At 44.6% G+C, this 18839-nt stretch overlaps 1 protein-coding gene across 1 annotated transcript in view; it reads right to left on the minus strand.

The window, feature by feature from the left end:
* The window catches only part of ZSCAN21 (zinc finger and SCAN domain containing 21), a 31863-nt gene extending 16694 nt beyond the window's left edge, over positions 1-15169 (minus strand). The window contains exons 1-6 of the mRNA XM_069571198.1: positions 15022-15169; positions 6839-7361; positions 6436-6589; positions 4345-4436; positions 3945-4071; positions 1160-1978 (exon numbers count right to left, since the gene is read on the minus strand). Coding sequence (XP_069427299.1) covers positions 1160-1978; positions 3945-4071; positions 4345-4436; positions 6436-6589; positions 6839-7264 — 1618 coding nt within the window. The 5' untranslated portion in view covers positions 7265-7361; positions 15022-15169. The remainder of the gene's footprint in view (positions 1-1159; positions 1979-3944; positions 4072-4344; positions 4437-6435; positions 6590-6838; positions 7362-15021) is intronic.
* Positions 15170-18839: the final 3670 nt, after the last annotated feature.

The following is an 18839-nucleotide window of genomic DNA, read 5'->3' on the forward strand; positions in this document are numbered from 1 at the left end:
CTGACATGTTTATCTTCAAGACAAAAACAGGCATGAGACTCTGGAGCTCTAGCAACGCCCTTGGCCCTGAAGGTCTCACAAGCTGGCCCGGGCTACCGTATTTCACGTACTCCTGACTCACGGGCCCTGTGGTGAATGTGAAAGTCCTGCTGGAAGTCAGGCCTCAGGAGTACTTCTTATATGCTCAGCACGAGGTCCGGGGCTGTCCAGGATACAAATATAAATATACCTGACAGGAGAAGTGTCTCTTCTGGGGAGTGATGAAAACTTTCACCCGTGGAACAATGAAGGATTACAGACAGTATGCAATCAAGTGCTAACTCATGGAGAGATGCACTGAGGAGCGCGACAGCGCTTTAGGGATTCAGGGATCTCACAAAGGGAGAGAAGAGTTTTCAATCACAGTTGCCATTTCAGCAGGATCTCTCTCAGTGAGGAGGACAGAACCAGCTACCTTTGGAACTGCTGCCTGGTGCACGTGGACTCTCCCTTTCAGGAAGAGATGGGAATCTTTGGTTTGATATGGATGAGCGCAGTCCTAGATTTCTACAGCTTTGGTAGGCTACCAGTACCTGGTCAGAACTTACCATATCTATGTAATTAGTTTGAGCAGCAGGTCTCCATGTAGTTTGTTCGAACTGTCCCTCTTTTTTGAGAAGTAAGGTTCAGCAAGATGCTGGCCAAGTAGGGTTTGCTTGTGCCAAGCAGGTTTTGGACATTGGTGTTATTTTCACAGACACGATCTCAGTCTTTCAATTATATGGTGTGGTTGTGGAGAGTCCAAGAGTGCCTTAGAGGTACCCTCATTACTGAAAGCCTTGACGTTTTCCTGTGTGTGTGCTTCTGTCCTGTGTGGAAGTAGCATGTGGATTACATCCCGAGTTGAGTATTTCCCTACAGGGGCTTTGGGAGAACTACCGGCCCACAGACTAGACAAAGGCAGAACACTGCTGATGTAGCTGTAAGGATCCTTGAGTGTGATTTTCTTTATAACCTATTTAGGCTTTTTTTTTTTTTCCCCTCCATGGGCACAAATCTCTGAAATCATTCTAGAAATGAAAGGGGGAAATGGCTTGACAAACACTTTACACACAGCTTTTCAGGAATGCTCCAAACGCGTCAAGGGAGGCCGGGCTATACTCAGAGGCTCGCTCCCTGGTGTGAATTCTGTGATGCAGGGTGAGGGTTGAGCTCCGGGTGAAGGCCTTGCCACACTTTGTGCACTTATAGGGCTTTTCTCGGGTGTGAATTCTCCGGTGCAAAATAAGGTATGAGTTTCGGTTGAAAGCTTTTCCACACTCACTACATTCGTAGGGTTTTTCCCCCGTGTGGATTCTCTGATGCTTAGTGAGGTCTGAGCTCTGGCTGAAGGCCTTCCCACACTCGTTACATTCATAGGGTTTCTCCCCAGAGTGGATTCGCTGATGCAGAATGAGATTTGAACTGTGACTGAAGGCTTTGCCACACTCGTTACATTCATGAGGCTTCTCTCCTGTGTGGATGCGCTGATGCAGGACGAGGTTTGAGTTAAGACTGAAGGCTTTCCCACACTCACTACATTCATAGGGCTTCTCTCCAGTGTGGATTATTTTATGGCGAATAAGGCTTGAACTCCGTGTGAAGCATTTTCCACATTCGTCACATCTGTGGGACTTGGTTCCTGTGGGAACCTCCTCGGTGGTGGTGAAGTTGGAGCTCAGGCTGAAGCTTCTCCCCAGACCCTTCCCCTTTTCCCTCGGGCCTCGCTCTCCTGTGCTGGGTTTTTTCTCCTTGACTGTAGCTGGCCCTGAGTCTCTCTTTTCTTTTCCAGCTTTCTCCTCAGGGTTTCTCTGCTGCCTTTCTACCACTCTGCTCTGCTGTTCACGCTTTTCTCCGACATCTTTCTGGAATTTTCCTGCAGTCTCCCCATGTGATGCTGAGTCTTCTGCACTTTCAGCCTTTGAGGTGGACTCCTCATTCTCATTCCTGTTTTCACAACCTGACAAAATAGACAGAAAATACAAATAGCACCTTCTTCTCTTGAATATATAGGTTACTCAAGTGACATTTTCCCAGGAAGCCTCTACATACCTGTAAAATGACCTCACAGTACCAATTGTAGACAGAATAGTAGAAAAATGGAAAAAAACATAGGGACAACAGGGAGAAGTGGGAAATGTGAGGGCAGGCAGAGTGGGAAGGACAATGCAGGGAGTGTGCAGAAGCTGGGAACAAGCAAAAGGAACAGACCAGGCGAGAAAGGAAGGGAAAGGGTGAGGCATTAAGGAACAGAAGGGGCCACAAAGCATCATTCTATAATTGGCCACCCAATAATTAATTTGAAAGAATCAATACCATTAAAAAAAGTTTCAGTTTTAACTTGGTATTTATGAAATTAAAAAGAATCTGGCAGGTGATGTGGACCTTCGGACACATGAAACAGTTTTTCTCTACCAGGGAGAAGAAAGGTGATGTGCTCAGGTAACAGGGCTGAGGGAGAGAAGCTGGTTGGGGCATCAGTAAATGTAGCGGAAACTTTCACTGACAGATGATTGAGAATCCCTAAGAACAAAGAAAGTGAAAAGATGTCTGGAGATGGCTCACAAAGGATGTAATATAAGAAAACAAGATTTTACAAATACAGAGCTGATCTCTGATTTTGGCAACCTACAAAAACTGGAATATATTTTTATTGCGGACTGCTGTATTCTGTGTGGCACTGTTTTTAAGCAGAGACTAAAAACTGTTCAGCACAGAAACACTATTTTATATGTTTATATTTGAGTGGGGAAAAAAACCAAACTAATCTAAATCTTCTTCATTTATTTGGCATTAAGAAACCTTTCCAAGTGGGTGTGCACTACCTCAACACAACCACCGAAGGAGCTGAGTATCTAGCCCCTGACTTTAGTGACGAAACTGCCATAAATACTGACCCAATCATAAGGAAAATGAAATTAGTCTATTCTTTTGAATTCCAAGCCTGGGTCCTTGATGATCTGGATGGTTCCCTATGTTTTAAGTTAGCAACAGGTGGGTACTACCCAGCTCACAAACACAGATCAGTATTTTGGCTTAATTTTCACCTTGTCCAAAGAGCAAGTATTAAGAAATAAACCCCAGCTAACCCTATGGTTCAAAACAAAACTTGAAGTTTCTCTAGTAACATCCTCTCTTCCTAGTTTCCCTTCATTCACACTCCCCTTGCTCTCCCCAGGCAGAAGTCTCAGGAAGTGGGCTTTCCCTGTGACAGGACTGATTTGACAGTTTCCTACAGTGAAGTCTCCCAGGGGTTGAGACCTAACAGAGACAAATGAGATTGTCAGCTGCGTCACCTTGTCTTATCCGGTTGATGCCTCTGAGACCTTCATTGTTCTTACTACACACTCAGGAGCCAGAGCTCTTCACAGAAGATCACCATTAGGTTTGGAACCTAGGAAACCTGACCCTGAGGGAGGGACAGGCATAAGGTCATGGAATTACACATACAGAGTTTTGGTGGAGCAGTGCTCATAGGATGCAAGACCAAAAACCCGTGGAAGGATGCCTGGTGGGTTCAGGAACAGGTCCCAGGTTAGGATGAAACTGATGGTCAGTGTTCACCTGGCCCTCTACACTAAAAAATATAGACACTCCCCAACCCCAACAAAAGCACCTCAATTTTAACTACAGGAAATGAAGCAGAATCCTCACTGGTGACTGAGTAGTTGAAGAGGTAGGGAATCAGAACACAAGAGTTACTTCTGTTTTCAAAAGACTCCCTAGAGGTAAAACTACCTAGACCTAAGGAATCCACATGGCGTCAGGAAGTCCCAGCGCCAGGCTTTGGGATGAACTAAACAGTGTTCTCCTTCTCCATCTGGTCTGAACAAAGGAGCTCGGTAGTCTAACACATCAGAGATCCCACAGCTACTGGAAAAAGAAGCAGTACACTCTTATCACAAGTAATCCTGCACCCATCTTACCCTGGGAAATCACGTTCCCATAATTCTCCTGCCTGGCGTCCCTATTGAGATTCCTCCGAGCCAGGTTCTGACATCCCCATTCCTCCAGGATGAGGGACACGGCCATGTCCTCGATCTTCACCATTGCCTGAAATAACACGAGATCCCCACACTCAGTCCCCCCAAAGCCCAGGGACAGTCCCACTGCCCGAACCTGCAGTCAGGGACGGAGGTGACTGTAAACCTACAGGATGCTGGGAAGAAAAGGCAGCCGCGCCAGGCTTCAGTGGACCCTTGGGGAGTGGGGCTATTCTGTGGGCCCAGGCTTCAACAGCCAATGTCTTGGGAGAAGAATGCCAGAAGAGCCCCAGCAAGAGGCAGATGGCAGGGACTCAGGAGGGCAGAGGGGCCCACAGCTCACCTGGGAATCTGCCGAGAACAATGCAGATGCCATCGCCTGGTCTCTGGGAGCCCCCTCGGGATGAGGGGCAGGAACATGGGTGGCAGGGAGAGCTGAAGGAGGAGAAAGGAGCTGTGAGTGAAGCCAGCTCTGCTCTGGGTCCCCCTCGAAGAAGGGCCCAGGGCACCCTCTTTCCTGCACTACTGTGCCTGATGTTCAACGAGGAACTACAGAACAGATAATTACAGGGACTGTAAGAAGGCCAGCATAAGCTGTGTCTTCCCAAGACCTCTATTCTTGAGCAGGAGGAACAAGGAGTCACAGAAAGTGAAATAGAGGCCCCAAGAGTGTAAGCGACTTGCCTAACGTCCCCTGCTGAGAGGGCAGAGCCAGAACCAGAACCAGAGCCAGGCTCTTGTTCCCAGCCACAGAAGCGGGCGACACTCAGCTCTTGAGTCAGGTCTGGCTCATAATTGAACCTTCTCCAGTCCAAGGAACGTGTACTAGGACTTCAGATTCCCATCCAGTTGTGAAAAATTAAGTTTGAAAAATCTTTAGCAGTAACGTCTTGAAACAGAGAAGGAATGGGCTCTTCTTAGTTTCAAGTTTCTGCTGACTTTTGTCCCTCTACTTTTCTCCCTCACCTGACCAGTTTTTGGATAAAACGTACACAGGGTCTGAATGCTGATGAGATATTTCCAAGTGTATAAAGGCATGGGTTGATGATACTCTTCTAATAAAAGACATATTCAATATAGGATCACACTAACTGTAATGTATAAGAAAAACTGGAAAATTCTTAGGAGACTGCAAAATCAAAACCTTCCCTTGCCAAGTAATGTTAGATTTGGAAATGTTACTGTTAAACAGATGATGCTACTGTATTGCAAAGATATTAGAAAAACCATTCTGAAACAAAATTACTAAAAGCTAGAGCAAAGTGTGCAAAAAGATCAAGTACCTAGCACTCCAACCTTACAAGAGTGAGGAAACACCCGTGGAAGATGATCAGCACAGAGAGGAAACTAAAAATAAACACATATTTACTATGTAACAACTACACATTCCAGGATTTCTAAAGCTGTTACTCTGGTGATCTGAAGCCCTAATCTGGCATTTAAAACCATGAATATCCTTTTCCATTTCCTGATTTCAACCCCTAGGAGGAAATAATGGGCTGGGGTGGACAGTGATGGACTAAACATCACAGCGTACTGGCTGGTTCGCGGGGGTTTCTCCAGCTTATGAGCTGGCTGTCCTCCAGAGCAGGCCGAAGAGAATGCTCCCTCAGCATTATACGCCCACCCTGCACGTCACCACAGACAGACACGCTGGGTAAGGATTATGCATTTATCAGCTCTTGAACAATCATTCTTTTAGCATGATATTATTATTTACTGATAGTCTATGTACCTACTTTGGTTTTAAAAGTGGATAAAATACATTAATATTTCCCTCAAGGGAAAAAAACTAATTTTTATTTATATGACTCTGAAATGATTTTTTTTGCCTCATGTTCCTCAACCAAAACATTTTTTCCATCCTTTTCCCATTCTTTGGAATTTCTGAAAATAACCTAGAAAAAGAGTGATATTATACAGTATTCATACATTTTAAAGAAAATGAATGCATTTATTCTTGGGCTGTGCTGTGCGGCATGGAGGGTCCAGCTTCCCTCAGCACGCACTGAGCAGTACAGTGGAAGCACTGCGGTAGAAACACGGAGTCTCAACCCCTGGACCACCAGGGAGTCCCAAATAAAATCAATTTTAAAATGATACTTTTACAGATAATTTATGACATACCAGAGTGCTGGATATATATCATCTCTTCTGAGGACTTTCCTGTTAAAAAAAAGTCTGCTAGATATCCAGAATGCTAACAATTCAATAAATAATATAATGTCCACTCAAGTTTATTATGCACATTCCACTTAACTCCTCAGTAACATTATTTAACTCATGAAATTGGTCTGTAGGTTATGTTTCCTCTGAATTGTAGTAGTAATGGCAACAGAAACAAACACGCTTCTCTACTACAGGCATCAACAACACAGACACATCTGACTGGTGTGTCCCCGCTTCACACCCCCTGTGAAACCTGGCTTCTTACCTCGAGGTTGTAACAGACGGGGTTTCCGAGATGAATGTTTGAAATGGGACTGGGTGGGCTCATGAGGAAGGTCAAAGCTCGAGGACTCCTGCACTGGATCCAGAGGTACCATCCCCCTTGCGAGCATCTCAGGCCCATGAACTTGACCTGGGACCTGAGGACAAACAGGTTGGGCTTGTGGGTAAATTACTTTTTAAACAGGAATTTAGACAAACAAAAAGACAGTAAGTATGCCAGTGGCTGGGAGAGGGCCAGGGCCAGAATACTTTTTTAACAGCCAAGGGGAGTGGGATCAAAGTACCACAAAGACTATAAATACGAGCTTTAAATCAGTAACTCTCTCTTTGCTCCAGTCTCAAAGTCCACGTGCTGGTCACACATCACAGGCGTCACCTCGCCTCACCTGCTGTCCTGACAAATCCAGCTCCAGATCCTCCAGCAGGGTCACGGCCTCCTCCCCGCTGTCGGGACGGTACTCCTGCAGCCAGGCCTGGAGCTCCCGGGGCAGGATGGAGAGGAACTGCTCGAGCACCAGCAGCTCCAGGATCTGCTCCTTGGTGTGGATCTCTGGCCGCAGCCACTGGTGGCAAAGTTCCTTCAGTCGACTCAGGGCCTCTCGAGGCCCAAAAGTGTTCTGGTAACAGAAGTGCCTGAAGCGCTGGCGGAAGACCTCCGGGTCGGGCGGGGGAGACTCCTGCAGGCTGGCGTCCTGCCCCCACATGTGCTCCTCCTCATCCTCCTCTTCCACTTTCACTATCACGATACCGTCCTTCTCCTGGGCAGCCTGCGGGGACAGACCTGTGGCTTCCCTCGACTCAGCAGTCATCATTCAGGCTCAGGGACCTGACTCAATCCGAACAGGGTTTGTGCTCTTGTGCTCTCCTTTCTGTCTTGTGAGATGTCTGGTATTTGTTTCTGTACTATTTCTGAAGAGTTAAAAAAAATTACTGGTACCTTTATGGAAAGTGATACTTTGCCGTTAATACTTCATACAAGGCTACACAACCAAGCATTAAAAACGCCTCTGAATAGTAAAGGAAAAAAAAGCCCCCAGTACCAACTGTTTTCACTGTAACTTTGTAGATATTAAGGTTTTGCAAGCAAACCCCCAAATGGCGCATTCTACCCTCAGGGTGTCTGCTGGAGTCCAAGCACTTTCCTTCCAGGGGGAAGGCAGGTTATGACGTCATGTGTTTACACACTCAGCCTGGTGAGAGCTGGGAGAGGGGTGCCAGGCGGTGGCTTGCAGCGGCACACGTACAAGCTCCCAGGACAACTCGGGCACCCTCTTACAGATGACGTGACTGCGGCGTGGGTGACTTCCACTGTGCGCTCAGGAGCAACCTACCTAGTGGAGCCAACACTCAAGCCAGATCTGAAGGCCTGGACTTGTAACCCACCATTCAGATATTTTTATGTCTTTCATGGGTGCCTAGGTCAGTACAAAATGATCCACTTTGAATAAGGAAAATATCAGAACATCTATTTATATTTTAAAAGAGAGAGAAAATAGACTACATTTAATGTACAAATGGATACTAACAAGCTCACTCAGTCTAAATGCTGAACATGTTCACAAGAGACAGCATGGGGGGCGGTGCAGGGGCAAAATGGGTCAAATGACCCAAACTTCCTGTTATAAAATAAGTAAGTCCTGGGGATGGAGTCACAGCGTGGTGACTCTAGTTAACACTGTGCTGCATATTTGAAAGCTGCTGAAAGAAGTTCTTAAAAATGTTCTTCAAATGAAAAAAATGTAACTATGGTGACAGATGTTATCCGGACTTATTGGGATCACTTGGCAATATACAGAAACACTGAATCATTATGTATCTTGAAACTAACCTTATGCTATATATCAACTACATCTTAGAAAAGAACAAGCAGCTTTAGAGATTCTTGCAGAGAAACTACGAGAAGGGGAGACCCTAAGAAGGCAAACACATACAAACAAGAAAATGGAGCGGCTGAAGCTTCTATCCAGAGCAATTTCTAACTCAGCCAGGCCAGAAGGTGAGAACCAATGTGGATCTAAATCTAACAAGAAGTCAACCGACAAGTGAAAAAGTAAAAAAAAAAAGAGTATGAGGAAGGAATTGTTAGTGGGTTGTTACATAATTTTAACCACTAAAACTGATACTCAGCATCCTTGAAACTCCTTATTGTCTACACATGTTAAAAACTTGGAAATACTCCCTAATTTGTTTAAGAACTTCCAAATGAGGATTTTTAGTGGGTCTTGAGCCTGTTTGTTAAAATCATAAAAGATCTTTTGATTAGTTTGTAAGAACAGGTGATATAAGAGCATGGAAAAATGGAGATGTAGAAGCTGAATTTCAAGAACAAAAACTGAAGAGGGTTGGTGGACAGGAGCAATCACGAGTTACTAAGCAGACGCAAAAATGTATTTCTTTCATCTGAATTGACAAACCTTTGTGAGGCATCGTTTTCACCTCTTACAGCCATCAAAATTAAGCACCAACTTCAAGTTTTAGAGACAGCATCTGACTGTATCAAAATGAGATAAGCCAATAGTTTTAAACTAACAAAACATTTTTAATTACATGACTTTCACTAAAAAATTATTAGTAATTTTGGTGGAAAACAGATCACGTACATTTAAAGCAGAAGATTATTTGAGAAAAGCACAACTTACTGTATTTTTTTAAATTATATAAAACGCTGGTATAATAATTAATGTATGTAGCTTTTGTAAACAGTTTTTACTGACAGGATCGTGTGACTGGAAAAGTTTGGAGAAGACTGTACTAAACCTCAGATTATGATTTTAATCTGAGGTTTATAACAGGATTCATTTTTCCTTCTTTGGTCCCTAATAAAAAACAGAAATCGTTATTAAAATAGCAGCTTATAATTACAATAAAGAACATTACATTCAAAAAGGCCTGCTGCATAAATATTAAAAGAATGTGGGAATTAAGTCATTTCTCCAATACTTTAAACTGGTATAAGTCCTGTTGTAAACCATCTTCTAAAAAGCAAGAGAATTCCAAAAGAACAGCTACTTCTGCTTCACTGACTGTGCTAAAGCCTTTGACTGTGTGGATCACAACAAACTGTGGAAAATTTTTAAAGAGATGGGAATACCAGACCATCTTACCTGCCTTCTGAGAAATCTGAACGCAGGCCAAGAAGCAACAGTTAGAACTGGACATGAACAACAAACTGGTTCCAAACTGGGAAAGGAGTACATCAAGGCTTTATACTGTCACCCTGCTTATTTAACTTCTATGCAGAGTACATCATGAGAAACATTGGGCTGGATGAAGCACAAGCTGGAATCAAGATTGCCGGGAGAAATATCAACAACCTCAGATATGCAGATGACATCACCCTTATGGCAGAAAGTGAAGAGGAACTAAAGAGCCTCTTGATGAAAGTGAAAGAGAGTGAAAAAGCTGGTTTAAAACTCAACATTCAGAAAACTAAGATCATGGAATCCAGTCCCATCACTTGGGAACAATGGAAGCAGTGAGAGACGTTATTTTCTTGGGCTCCAAAATCACTGCAGATGGTGATTGCAGCCATGAAATTAAAAGACACTTGCTCCCTGGAAGGAAGTGAAGTGTAAGTCGCTCAGTCATGTCTGACTGTTTGTGACCCCATGGACTGTACAGTCCATGGGATTCTCTAGGCTAGAATACTGGTGTGGTTAGACTTTCCCTTCTCCAGGGGATCCTCCCAACCCAGGTCTCCCGCATTGCAGGCGGATTCTTTACCAGCTGAGCCACAAGGGAAGTCCTTGGAAGGAAAGCCATCACCAACTTAGACAGTATATTAAAAAGCAGAGACATTACTTTACTGACAAAATCCATCTAGTCAAAGATACAGTTTTTCCAGTAGTCATGTATGGATGTGAGAGTTGGACTGTGAAGAAAGCTGAGTGCTGAAGAATTGATGCTTTTGAACTGTGGTGTTGGAGAAGATTCTTGAGAATCCCTTGGACAGCAAGGAGATCCAACCAGTCCATCTAAAGGAGATCAGTTTTGAATATTCACTGGAAGGACTGATGCTGAAGCTGGAACTCCAATACCCTGGCCACCTGATGCGAAGAACTGACTCATTTGAAAAGACCCTGATGCTGGGAAAGATTGAAGGCAGGAGCAGAAGGGGACAACAGAGGATGAGATGGCTGGATGGCATCACCGACTCAATGGACACGAGTCTGAGCAAGCTCCGGGAGTTGCTGATGGACAGGGAAGCCTGGCATGCTGCAGTCCATGGGGTCACAAAAGTCAGACACAATTGAGAGACTGAACTGAACTGATCCATTCCTTCCGACTTGTTTTGCACTCCACCCCCTTGCTGGGGAAATAAAAAATTTTGTTTTTGAACTTCAGAGCAACTTTACCTAGAAAAATCCTTCATTACAAGTATTCAATTTCTTAAGCATTTCTGAAGATTTATACGCAAGGGCTTCCCAGGTGGCATTGTGGTAGAGAATCCACCTGTTAATGCAGGAGATTCAGGTTTGATCCCTGGGTCAGGAAGATCCCTCGGAAAAGAACTGGCAACCCACTCCAAAATTCTTGCCTGGGAAATCCTATGGACAGAGGAGCCTGGAGGGCTACAGTCCACAAGGTCGCAAAAGAGTCAGACATGACTTAGTGGCTAAACAACACAAATACACATGGTGTCACCCTAGACTGAGGGGAATAAAAACATGAGAAGTGGGATTCCAGTTTTTACACAAATCATTACAGTACAGAACAGATGTTCCAACAGCTCTAAGGAGGTTCCACGTGCTGGGGCAGCCCCGAGGGGTACCTGACAGCTGACAAGGCAGCTTCCAGGAAAATGGCCCCGTGGAACTGGAACATCGGAAGAGCCAGGACCTGAACAGGAAGAGGCAGCAGGCAGGGACTCCAAGAGACCACTCTTTTGGCTGGCTTTCTCTCAGCTGGGAGGCTAACTAACTCCTGTAAGGCTGGGTCTCCTTCATTTCATTCGGAAAAGTGGGAAAAAAAAGAGTATCTTTTCCAGCCACGCCTCCCAGAACCGTCTTCCACCATCCCAATATCCAGGCTCCACATCTCGTGCAGACACTAGGGCCTCAGCCCCACCCAGTCTGTCTTGCTTCCATTTCTCCCTGTTCCAACATGAACAACATACCAAGGTCAACTTAGTATTGCCAAAGTCTGCTGCTGGTCATTCCCTCCTTCCCCAGTTACTCTCAGGGAATCCTTGAATCTACTGACTTAGCATTCAAACAACACACTCCACTGGACTCTCCACTTTCATCACTTTTCTCGTAGTAGTAGTGATCCCCTCTTTCAGCCTATTCGGCCCATTAATGTAATACCCATTAACTTGGGGTGTGACTTTGCATCTTTACTCCTTTGCTAGGACAAATCTCCCACCTTTATCCACCTCAACTGGTCAAATTTTCACTTACCTTCAAGATGTACACCGTTTCCTGACATTCCAGATGAAAGAAGATCTCTTCCTCCTCTGAATACTCTTGGGACTTTGTCAGGCATGTCTACTCTCCTTGTCTTACCATTACCTGAGTTTCTATCACCACGACCCAACTAAACATTAGGCCCCTCGAGGACAAGGACTTTTGTTCCCTTTTCTTCTAAAGAATTGGGCAGACCTTAATTCTGTTTAATTGAAGAGAAGAAATAAGAACAACTTAAACTATTTCAGCTCCCTTTGTCATCTTACTGCCTTCAGTGGCAACTAGGGATCAGCTTTCATCTCTGATTCCTCTCCCCTTATGTAAGTACACTCATCTCCAAGCCCAGGGACATGCAATTCTTTGCTCATACTTATTTTTCTATCTAGTTCTGTGAAGAATGGCTGCTTCTCTTTGGTGCCCTGCCTTCATTTTCTGCCTCCCCTTCACAATTCATCTCCCACCTTGCTCTCAGATTCTTCTTCCTAAAACTCCATAGAGCCGTGCAATCCAATAGCCCCCAGCACCTGGTCCCAGCTTCCCCATCAAGCTTCATTTCCCATCAGTTTCTTCCCCTTCCCTGCATGAACCTTTTCCATCCAGCAAAATGACTTTACTCAGTATTTCTTAACTGTCTTATATTTTGACTGTCGTCCTTTTCTCACATCATAATGCCTGGGATTTCCCTCCCAGTCTTCCCTGCCTTTTCAAATCCTCCTTATCCTTTAGAGCTAAGCTGAAATGCCACTTGCCCCTCATCTGTTCAATTCAAGAAACCTCTAGCAGACATAATAGTAAGAACCAATGTTAACTGGTCTATGGACCAGGCATTTCACAGGACACTTTTAGGAGGTAGGTACAATTGTGGTCACAATGTATAACAATGAAACTAAGGTTGACAGATGTTAAGTAATACCCAAGGTCACAGAGCAATTAAATGGTTAAGTCAGGATTTGAAATGAGTTCTCTGAGACTCAGTTCAGGTTCCACCAATCACACCAAACACTTAAGCAATGGGACTAACCCTGTTACAGTGAAAGCAGCACAAGCTGGAACACCTGAACCCTAGTCTCCTGTGATGAGTAAGTTACGTGTCCCTGGGTGAGTTATTTAACCTCTCTGACACCCAGTATCTTTATCTGTCAAACGGGGGGCAGGGTAGGATCAGAGGAGCAGAAACCTACCTCTGGGGTCCCTTTGAGTTGCAAACCATTCTGGCACACTATCCGATATAGATAAGATTACCCCCAGTAACTGGGTCTCACTGAAGGTAAATACAAAAGATTTTCTTACAAAAAAGGCCTGGAGTTACAAGCTCAGTTTATTTCAGAGGCTATTTTCTAAACAGGCCAGTATCTTTTCCAGGGTATAGTTTTGACATTTTAAACAAACTGGCCCCCCTCCTCTCATTTTTGAGAAGCACTATGAAATGTTTAAAAACATGAAAAAACCTTTAAAAGATAACTAGGTATCCTGAGAATTCCAAAAGAATACTGATACTCAGAATAAAAAGGAAAGATTTAACATAACACTCATCTGTATTCAGATACAGTATAAAGTTAGCAAAAATTTAAATGCTTAGATCAAGCGGAGAATCAGCAAAAGCCTAAGGTATTAATTAGTGAGCCTCCCCGTTTGTATTTTAAGATTGGTGAAAACAGCCTGAAATAATGAACAAGAATTGTGCATATTAATTCAGAGACAATACAAACTTGGAGACACATTCTGGGGCAAATTATCATGGTTCCCTAAGTAATAAAGCTATTTCTCCACATGTGGCTGGCAAATACAGTAACAGGGCTTTGTTGACTGGTTACAATGAATCCTCCACAATTAAATTCAACAAGTATTTATTGACCACCTCCAATCCGCCTAGCAATGGCCTGTACAATAAATGCTTTCTTTGGTCCCAGGCCATGTAACTGCCACTCTCTATAGTGAAAGTATCTTATTGTGTACTGGAGGCACTGTAGGAAGGGGAGGGCAGGGGGCAGTGTCAGGCTGAACTGTAGCTGAATTTTTCAATTACACTGACTAAAGCAAATAATCTCAAAGTTGGAGGGGCCTTTGGAGAAAACCTAATCTGATGGATGACAGCACTGAGAGTTGGCAGAAGTGTCCTGTCTTATCCAAGGTCACTCAGTTAATCAGTCTGCTAATGGTCCCGTGCAATTTGCACAAATTCCTTTCACTCTTCACCCTTCCAAGTCAGGCAGAGTAACTACTCAGTTCACTTCAGTTCAGTCGCTCAGTCGTGTCCGACTCTTTGCGACCCCATGAATCGCAGCACGCCAGGCCTCCCTGTCCATCACCAACTCCCGGAGTTCACTCAGACTCGCGCCCATTGAGTCCGTGATGCCATCCAGCCATCGCATCCTCGGTCGTCCCCTTCTTCTCCTGCCCCCAATCCCTCCCAGCATCAAAGTCTTTTCCAATGAGTCAACTCTTCGCATGAGGTGGCCAAAGTACTACCCAGAAATAAAAAATGCACCTAATCTTCCGGACAGCTCGTTTTCAAAAGCCTTCGAAATATGCCCTAAAGCTGAGAGTGGGACGTACGTATCATCTCTATTAGACTAGAATCACTTCATCCACTCAGACTAGGCTTCAGACGCTCTTTAATCACCACTCGAGGAACGGGGTGGGGAGAAGCAGGTGATCTGGAAACACGTACTCGGCATCTTGAAACGTGTCCGTTTCTCAGCCTTCCGCATTTTTCACCTGGAGGTACTTCAAGGACCCCGAAAATTTAAAAAACCTCTCACTGGAATCAAAGCAAATGGCGACTAAGGCAGAGAAGAAAAAAAACCCAACAGGGATCGGTTCGCTCGCGACCCGGTTTTCAAAAACGTCAAGCGAAGACGACGACATTGCAGTTGAGGGCCCGGAAGGGGCCCGCAGACAGCCATTCCCCCGGGTCTCCCAGGTCCTCCTGCCAAGGACAGAGGCCCCCTCCCTGCCTGGGCCCCCGATGGGGCGGGGTCGGCTGCCCCGGGGGACGGCGCTGCCTACGGCCCGGCCTGAGGAGGGGACAGGGGCAGGGACTCGCTGCTCGCGGCGCCCCGGCCGCCAGGAGAGGACCCCGGGTTCGCAGCTGCAGAGCCCACCCCCACGCACACACCCCTGCGGCCCCGCCCGCTCCCTCAGAGGCCGGCCCCAAATCTCACCGTGAGCCCCGGGAGCGGCTGGGGGCGCTGGGCGAGCAAAGGGAGTTGACTCTGGGGCTCAGGCCGGCCGAAGGGCGCCGCGCTCAGCTCCGGGCCCTCCTGACGCCTCGACACAGACACAATGAGTCACAAAGGCCGGAAGTGTGTCAGCACCTCGCCTTCCGGGACTGCGCCGCGCTTCCGGGTCCTCTCTAGGAGGGCGGGAGGATTCGACATCTCGGTTTCCCCAATGCTGGACGTGTCCAGAGCCCTGCACAGGTGCAGCCTCCCGCTTTGGGGGTCCCCTCCCACAGCCTGTGCGCCCCCAAGTTAGGGCTGGGGACGAAAGCATAAACAGACTGTCTAACTTTGACACCAGTCCATCTGATAATTCGATTTCTCCTTTTTCACCTCAGGCAGTCCTTGTAGTAATTAGAGTTATTATCAAGCAATAATACTTAGTAACTGTATGTTTGTGGCAGAGGAGCTGAAAGAACGATGTACACAGAGGAGATCAAAGTTAAGCCATGGGTGGCTCAGTTTCACAAAACTATGGTGGTAGTTCCTCTCCAGCCCTGAAGGTGTCTGCCAATTGAGTGGGTGGTATTTTCAAATACTTGGCTTGTGGATAAAGAACGTCTTTCTATGCCCAAGCTAGTCATAAGGTTTTATGTTCTGCTCATGTGACATATGCTATTATAGCAATTTAAAAGAAGTTTTCAGAATAATAACAGGTACTTTTGCCTTCAAGGTGCTTTCACAACCTACAACAATTATGGCCTTCACCTGGCAAGATAAGACAGAAGTAATACTCTACCTGCTGAGCAAGAGCACCCACAGACTTTAATGATTGTGACTTTGCTCTATATTCCAAGGCAAGTTCTGGGGAGAGACTGAACTTAGTAGGTTGGCTGCATGACTCCTATAGTTTGAAGAGTACTTTGAAAAACTATTTGAAAACTCAAAGTCAATTACAGTATCATTAAATGAAAAGTGCAAAATGGAGAAAAGTAATCACCTATAATCCTTCCACCCTAACCCAACTATGATGGATTTATCTCTTTCCTATCTGTTTTCATATGTCTCTGTGTGTGTATGTGCTAAGTCACTCCAGTCATATCCAACTCTTTTTGACCCTATGGACTGTAGCCCACCAGGCTCTTCTGTCCATGAGATTCTCCAGGCAAGAATACTAGAGTGGATTGCCATGCCCTCCTTCAGGGGATCTTCCCAACCCAGGAATAGAACCAGTGTCTCTTACATCTCCTGCATTAGCATATGAGTTCCTTACCCCTAACACCACTTGGGAAGCCCTTTCATATGTATATGCTTTTATTTATTGTTTTAAACATGGTTCAAAAATATAGATTGTATTGGATAGGTGGCTGATATGTTTGAAGTACCTGCCACATTCATACTGTGTGACCACTTTTTGGACCGAATAGATGGAATCAGGTTTAGGCACTTTTTGGAAGCACAGCTTATATGCTGACCACTGGAATCACAGAGGTGGTCTGGTGTGAGAGCTCTGAAGAATGGAACAGTAGGGAACTAAAGCATCTAGATCTCCTTTCTTGGGGGTTTCAAATGTGAGACAAACAGAAAACCAGGGCCAAGCAGAAATTGATCAGCAGAAGGCACTAGGTGACAGAAGCCGGGAAGTTGTGGGTGTCAGGGCTAGCAGTGGCTTCAGGGCCGAGGCACTGCACGGCAGGGTACACGAGGGGAGCCCAGCCACCCACTACTGAGAACCCACAGCGTGGGGAGGCGGCCGTCTGAGTAACCTTCAGGCCCCTATTCTGTGCACTTCTTGGCTTTGCTGCAGATGTTATTGTTTCCTGTCTCCCTATTTCCCTGTGTGTCCTTACAATAAATTCCTTGCCAATAAAAGAGTCTTACTTGGTTGCTTGTCACCTAGAAAAGCCGGATGTGGTTGATGTGAAATTATGTGTACTACTTTAAAAAGCTTGATTATCATAGCACTGGCATTTAAAATTTTGCTACACAGAATGGATAAGCATCATTTTAATAGCTATATAGTATTCCATCAAGCAGTGTACCATTAATTATTTAGTAATTCCTATATTTCTAGACATGCTGAATACTTTGAAAGTTTTGCTAGGTTAAGAAATAGTTAAATGAAGATTCTTGTGCAAATGTCTTTTGGATTGTTTAATTAGGACAGATTCTGACAAGTGAATTAATATGTATATATATATATATATATACGTGCCTGACTCCTAGCAACCCCATGGACTGCAGCCCACCAGGCTCCTTTGTCCATGGAATTTTCCAGGCAAGAGTACTGGAGTGGGTTGCCATTGCCTTCTCCGATATACATACATACATATATTAAAAAAACATCACTTATAATTGCCAAGATATGGAAGCAATCTAAGTGTACGTTAACAGGTGAATGGGTTAAGAAGATGTGGTGTGTGTGTGTTTGTAGATATACAGGATGGGAAACTACTCAGCCATAAAAAAGAATAGAATTTTGCCATCTGCAACCACATGCATGGACTTGGAGAGCATTATGCTAAGTAAAATAAATTGGACAGAGAAATACAAATACTGTATGATATTTGTATATGGAATTTAAAAAATGCAACATTTATATGTGGAATCTAAAAACTACAACAAACTGGTGAACGTAACATGAAAGAAACAAACTCACGGATACAAAGAACAAACTGTTACAGTGGGGAGAGGGAAGGAAAGAGGGAATACAGTGGTGGGGAGTAAAAGGTACAAACGATTATGTATGAAATAAGCTACAAAGTTACATTGCAGAACCCAGGGAATATAGCCAATATTTCATAACTATAAATGGAGTAGAACCTTTAAAAATTGTGAATCACTATAGATCTGTAACTTAAATTGTATATCAACTATATACTTCAATAAAAAATAAATGTACAACCATATTTCTTCTCCAAAGAGGCTTAATTCTTATCTTTGTGCTGTAGCAAAGTTATTTACACCAGAAGGGTAACAAATGTCCTTCCATTGACCTTGCTTAATTTATTGAGTCACATCAGTATTATGGCAGAACTTATTTATTCATAGCCATTGATCATGATATATTATGTATCAGGGATTATGCTTGTTTTGGAGGATATGATAGTGACATTGCACTGGTATTCTAGAAGTTTACAATCTGGTGGGGACATTAAACCAATGTATGCTGCTAAGTCACTTCAGTTGTGTCCGACTCTGTGCGACCCCATAGACGGCAGCCCACCAGTCTCCCCCATCCCTGGGATTCTCCAGGCAAGAACACTGGAGTGGGTTGCCATTTCCTTCTCCAATGCATGAAAGTGAAAAGTGAAAGTCAAGTTGCTCAGTCGTGTCCACCAGGCTCCCCTGTCCCTGGGATTTTCCAGGCAAGAGTACTGGAGTGGGGTGCCATTGCCTTCTCCGAAACCAATGTATGAGTCACCAAAATACCCAGGACAGAATTAAGGGTTCTGTGGGGTGCCTCTTTCCAAGGTAACTCTCTGGTAGTAGAAAAAAGGATTGTCTCTGTCAGGCACAGGGAACTCTACTCAATATTCTGTTATGACCTATAACGGAATAGAACCTAAAAAAAGATGTATGTACATGTATAACTGATTCATTTTGCTATACAGCAGAAACTAACAACTATACTCAAATAAAAAATTACTTAGAAAAAAAGGAAACAGGGGCTGTGTAAGCCTGCCCCACAGTCAGCTGTGATGCATGCAGGTTTTCTTCTTGTTGCCCCTAAGTCCCAACTTTTATTCTACTGAACACCGATTTTTCTTTATGCATGTCCAGCCATCCCACCCACAAGTGCCCACAGGGGCCAGGCTAGC

This window comes from Ovis canadensis, chromosome 24 (assembly GCF_042477335.2).
Source record: "Ovis canadensis isolate MfBH-ARS-UI-01 breed Bighorn chromosome 24, ARS-UI_OviCan_v2, whole genome shotgun sequence".
In the NCBI taxonomy this organism is placed as follows: Eukaryota; Metazoa; Chordata; class Mammalia; order Artiodactyla; family Bovidae; genus Ovis; species Ovis canadensis.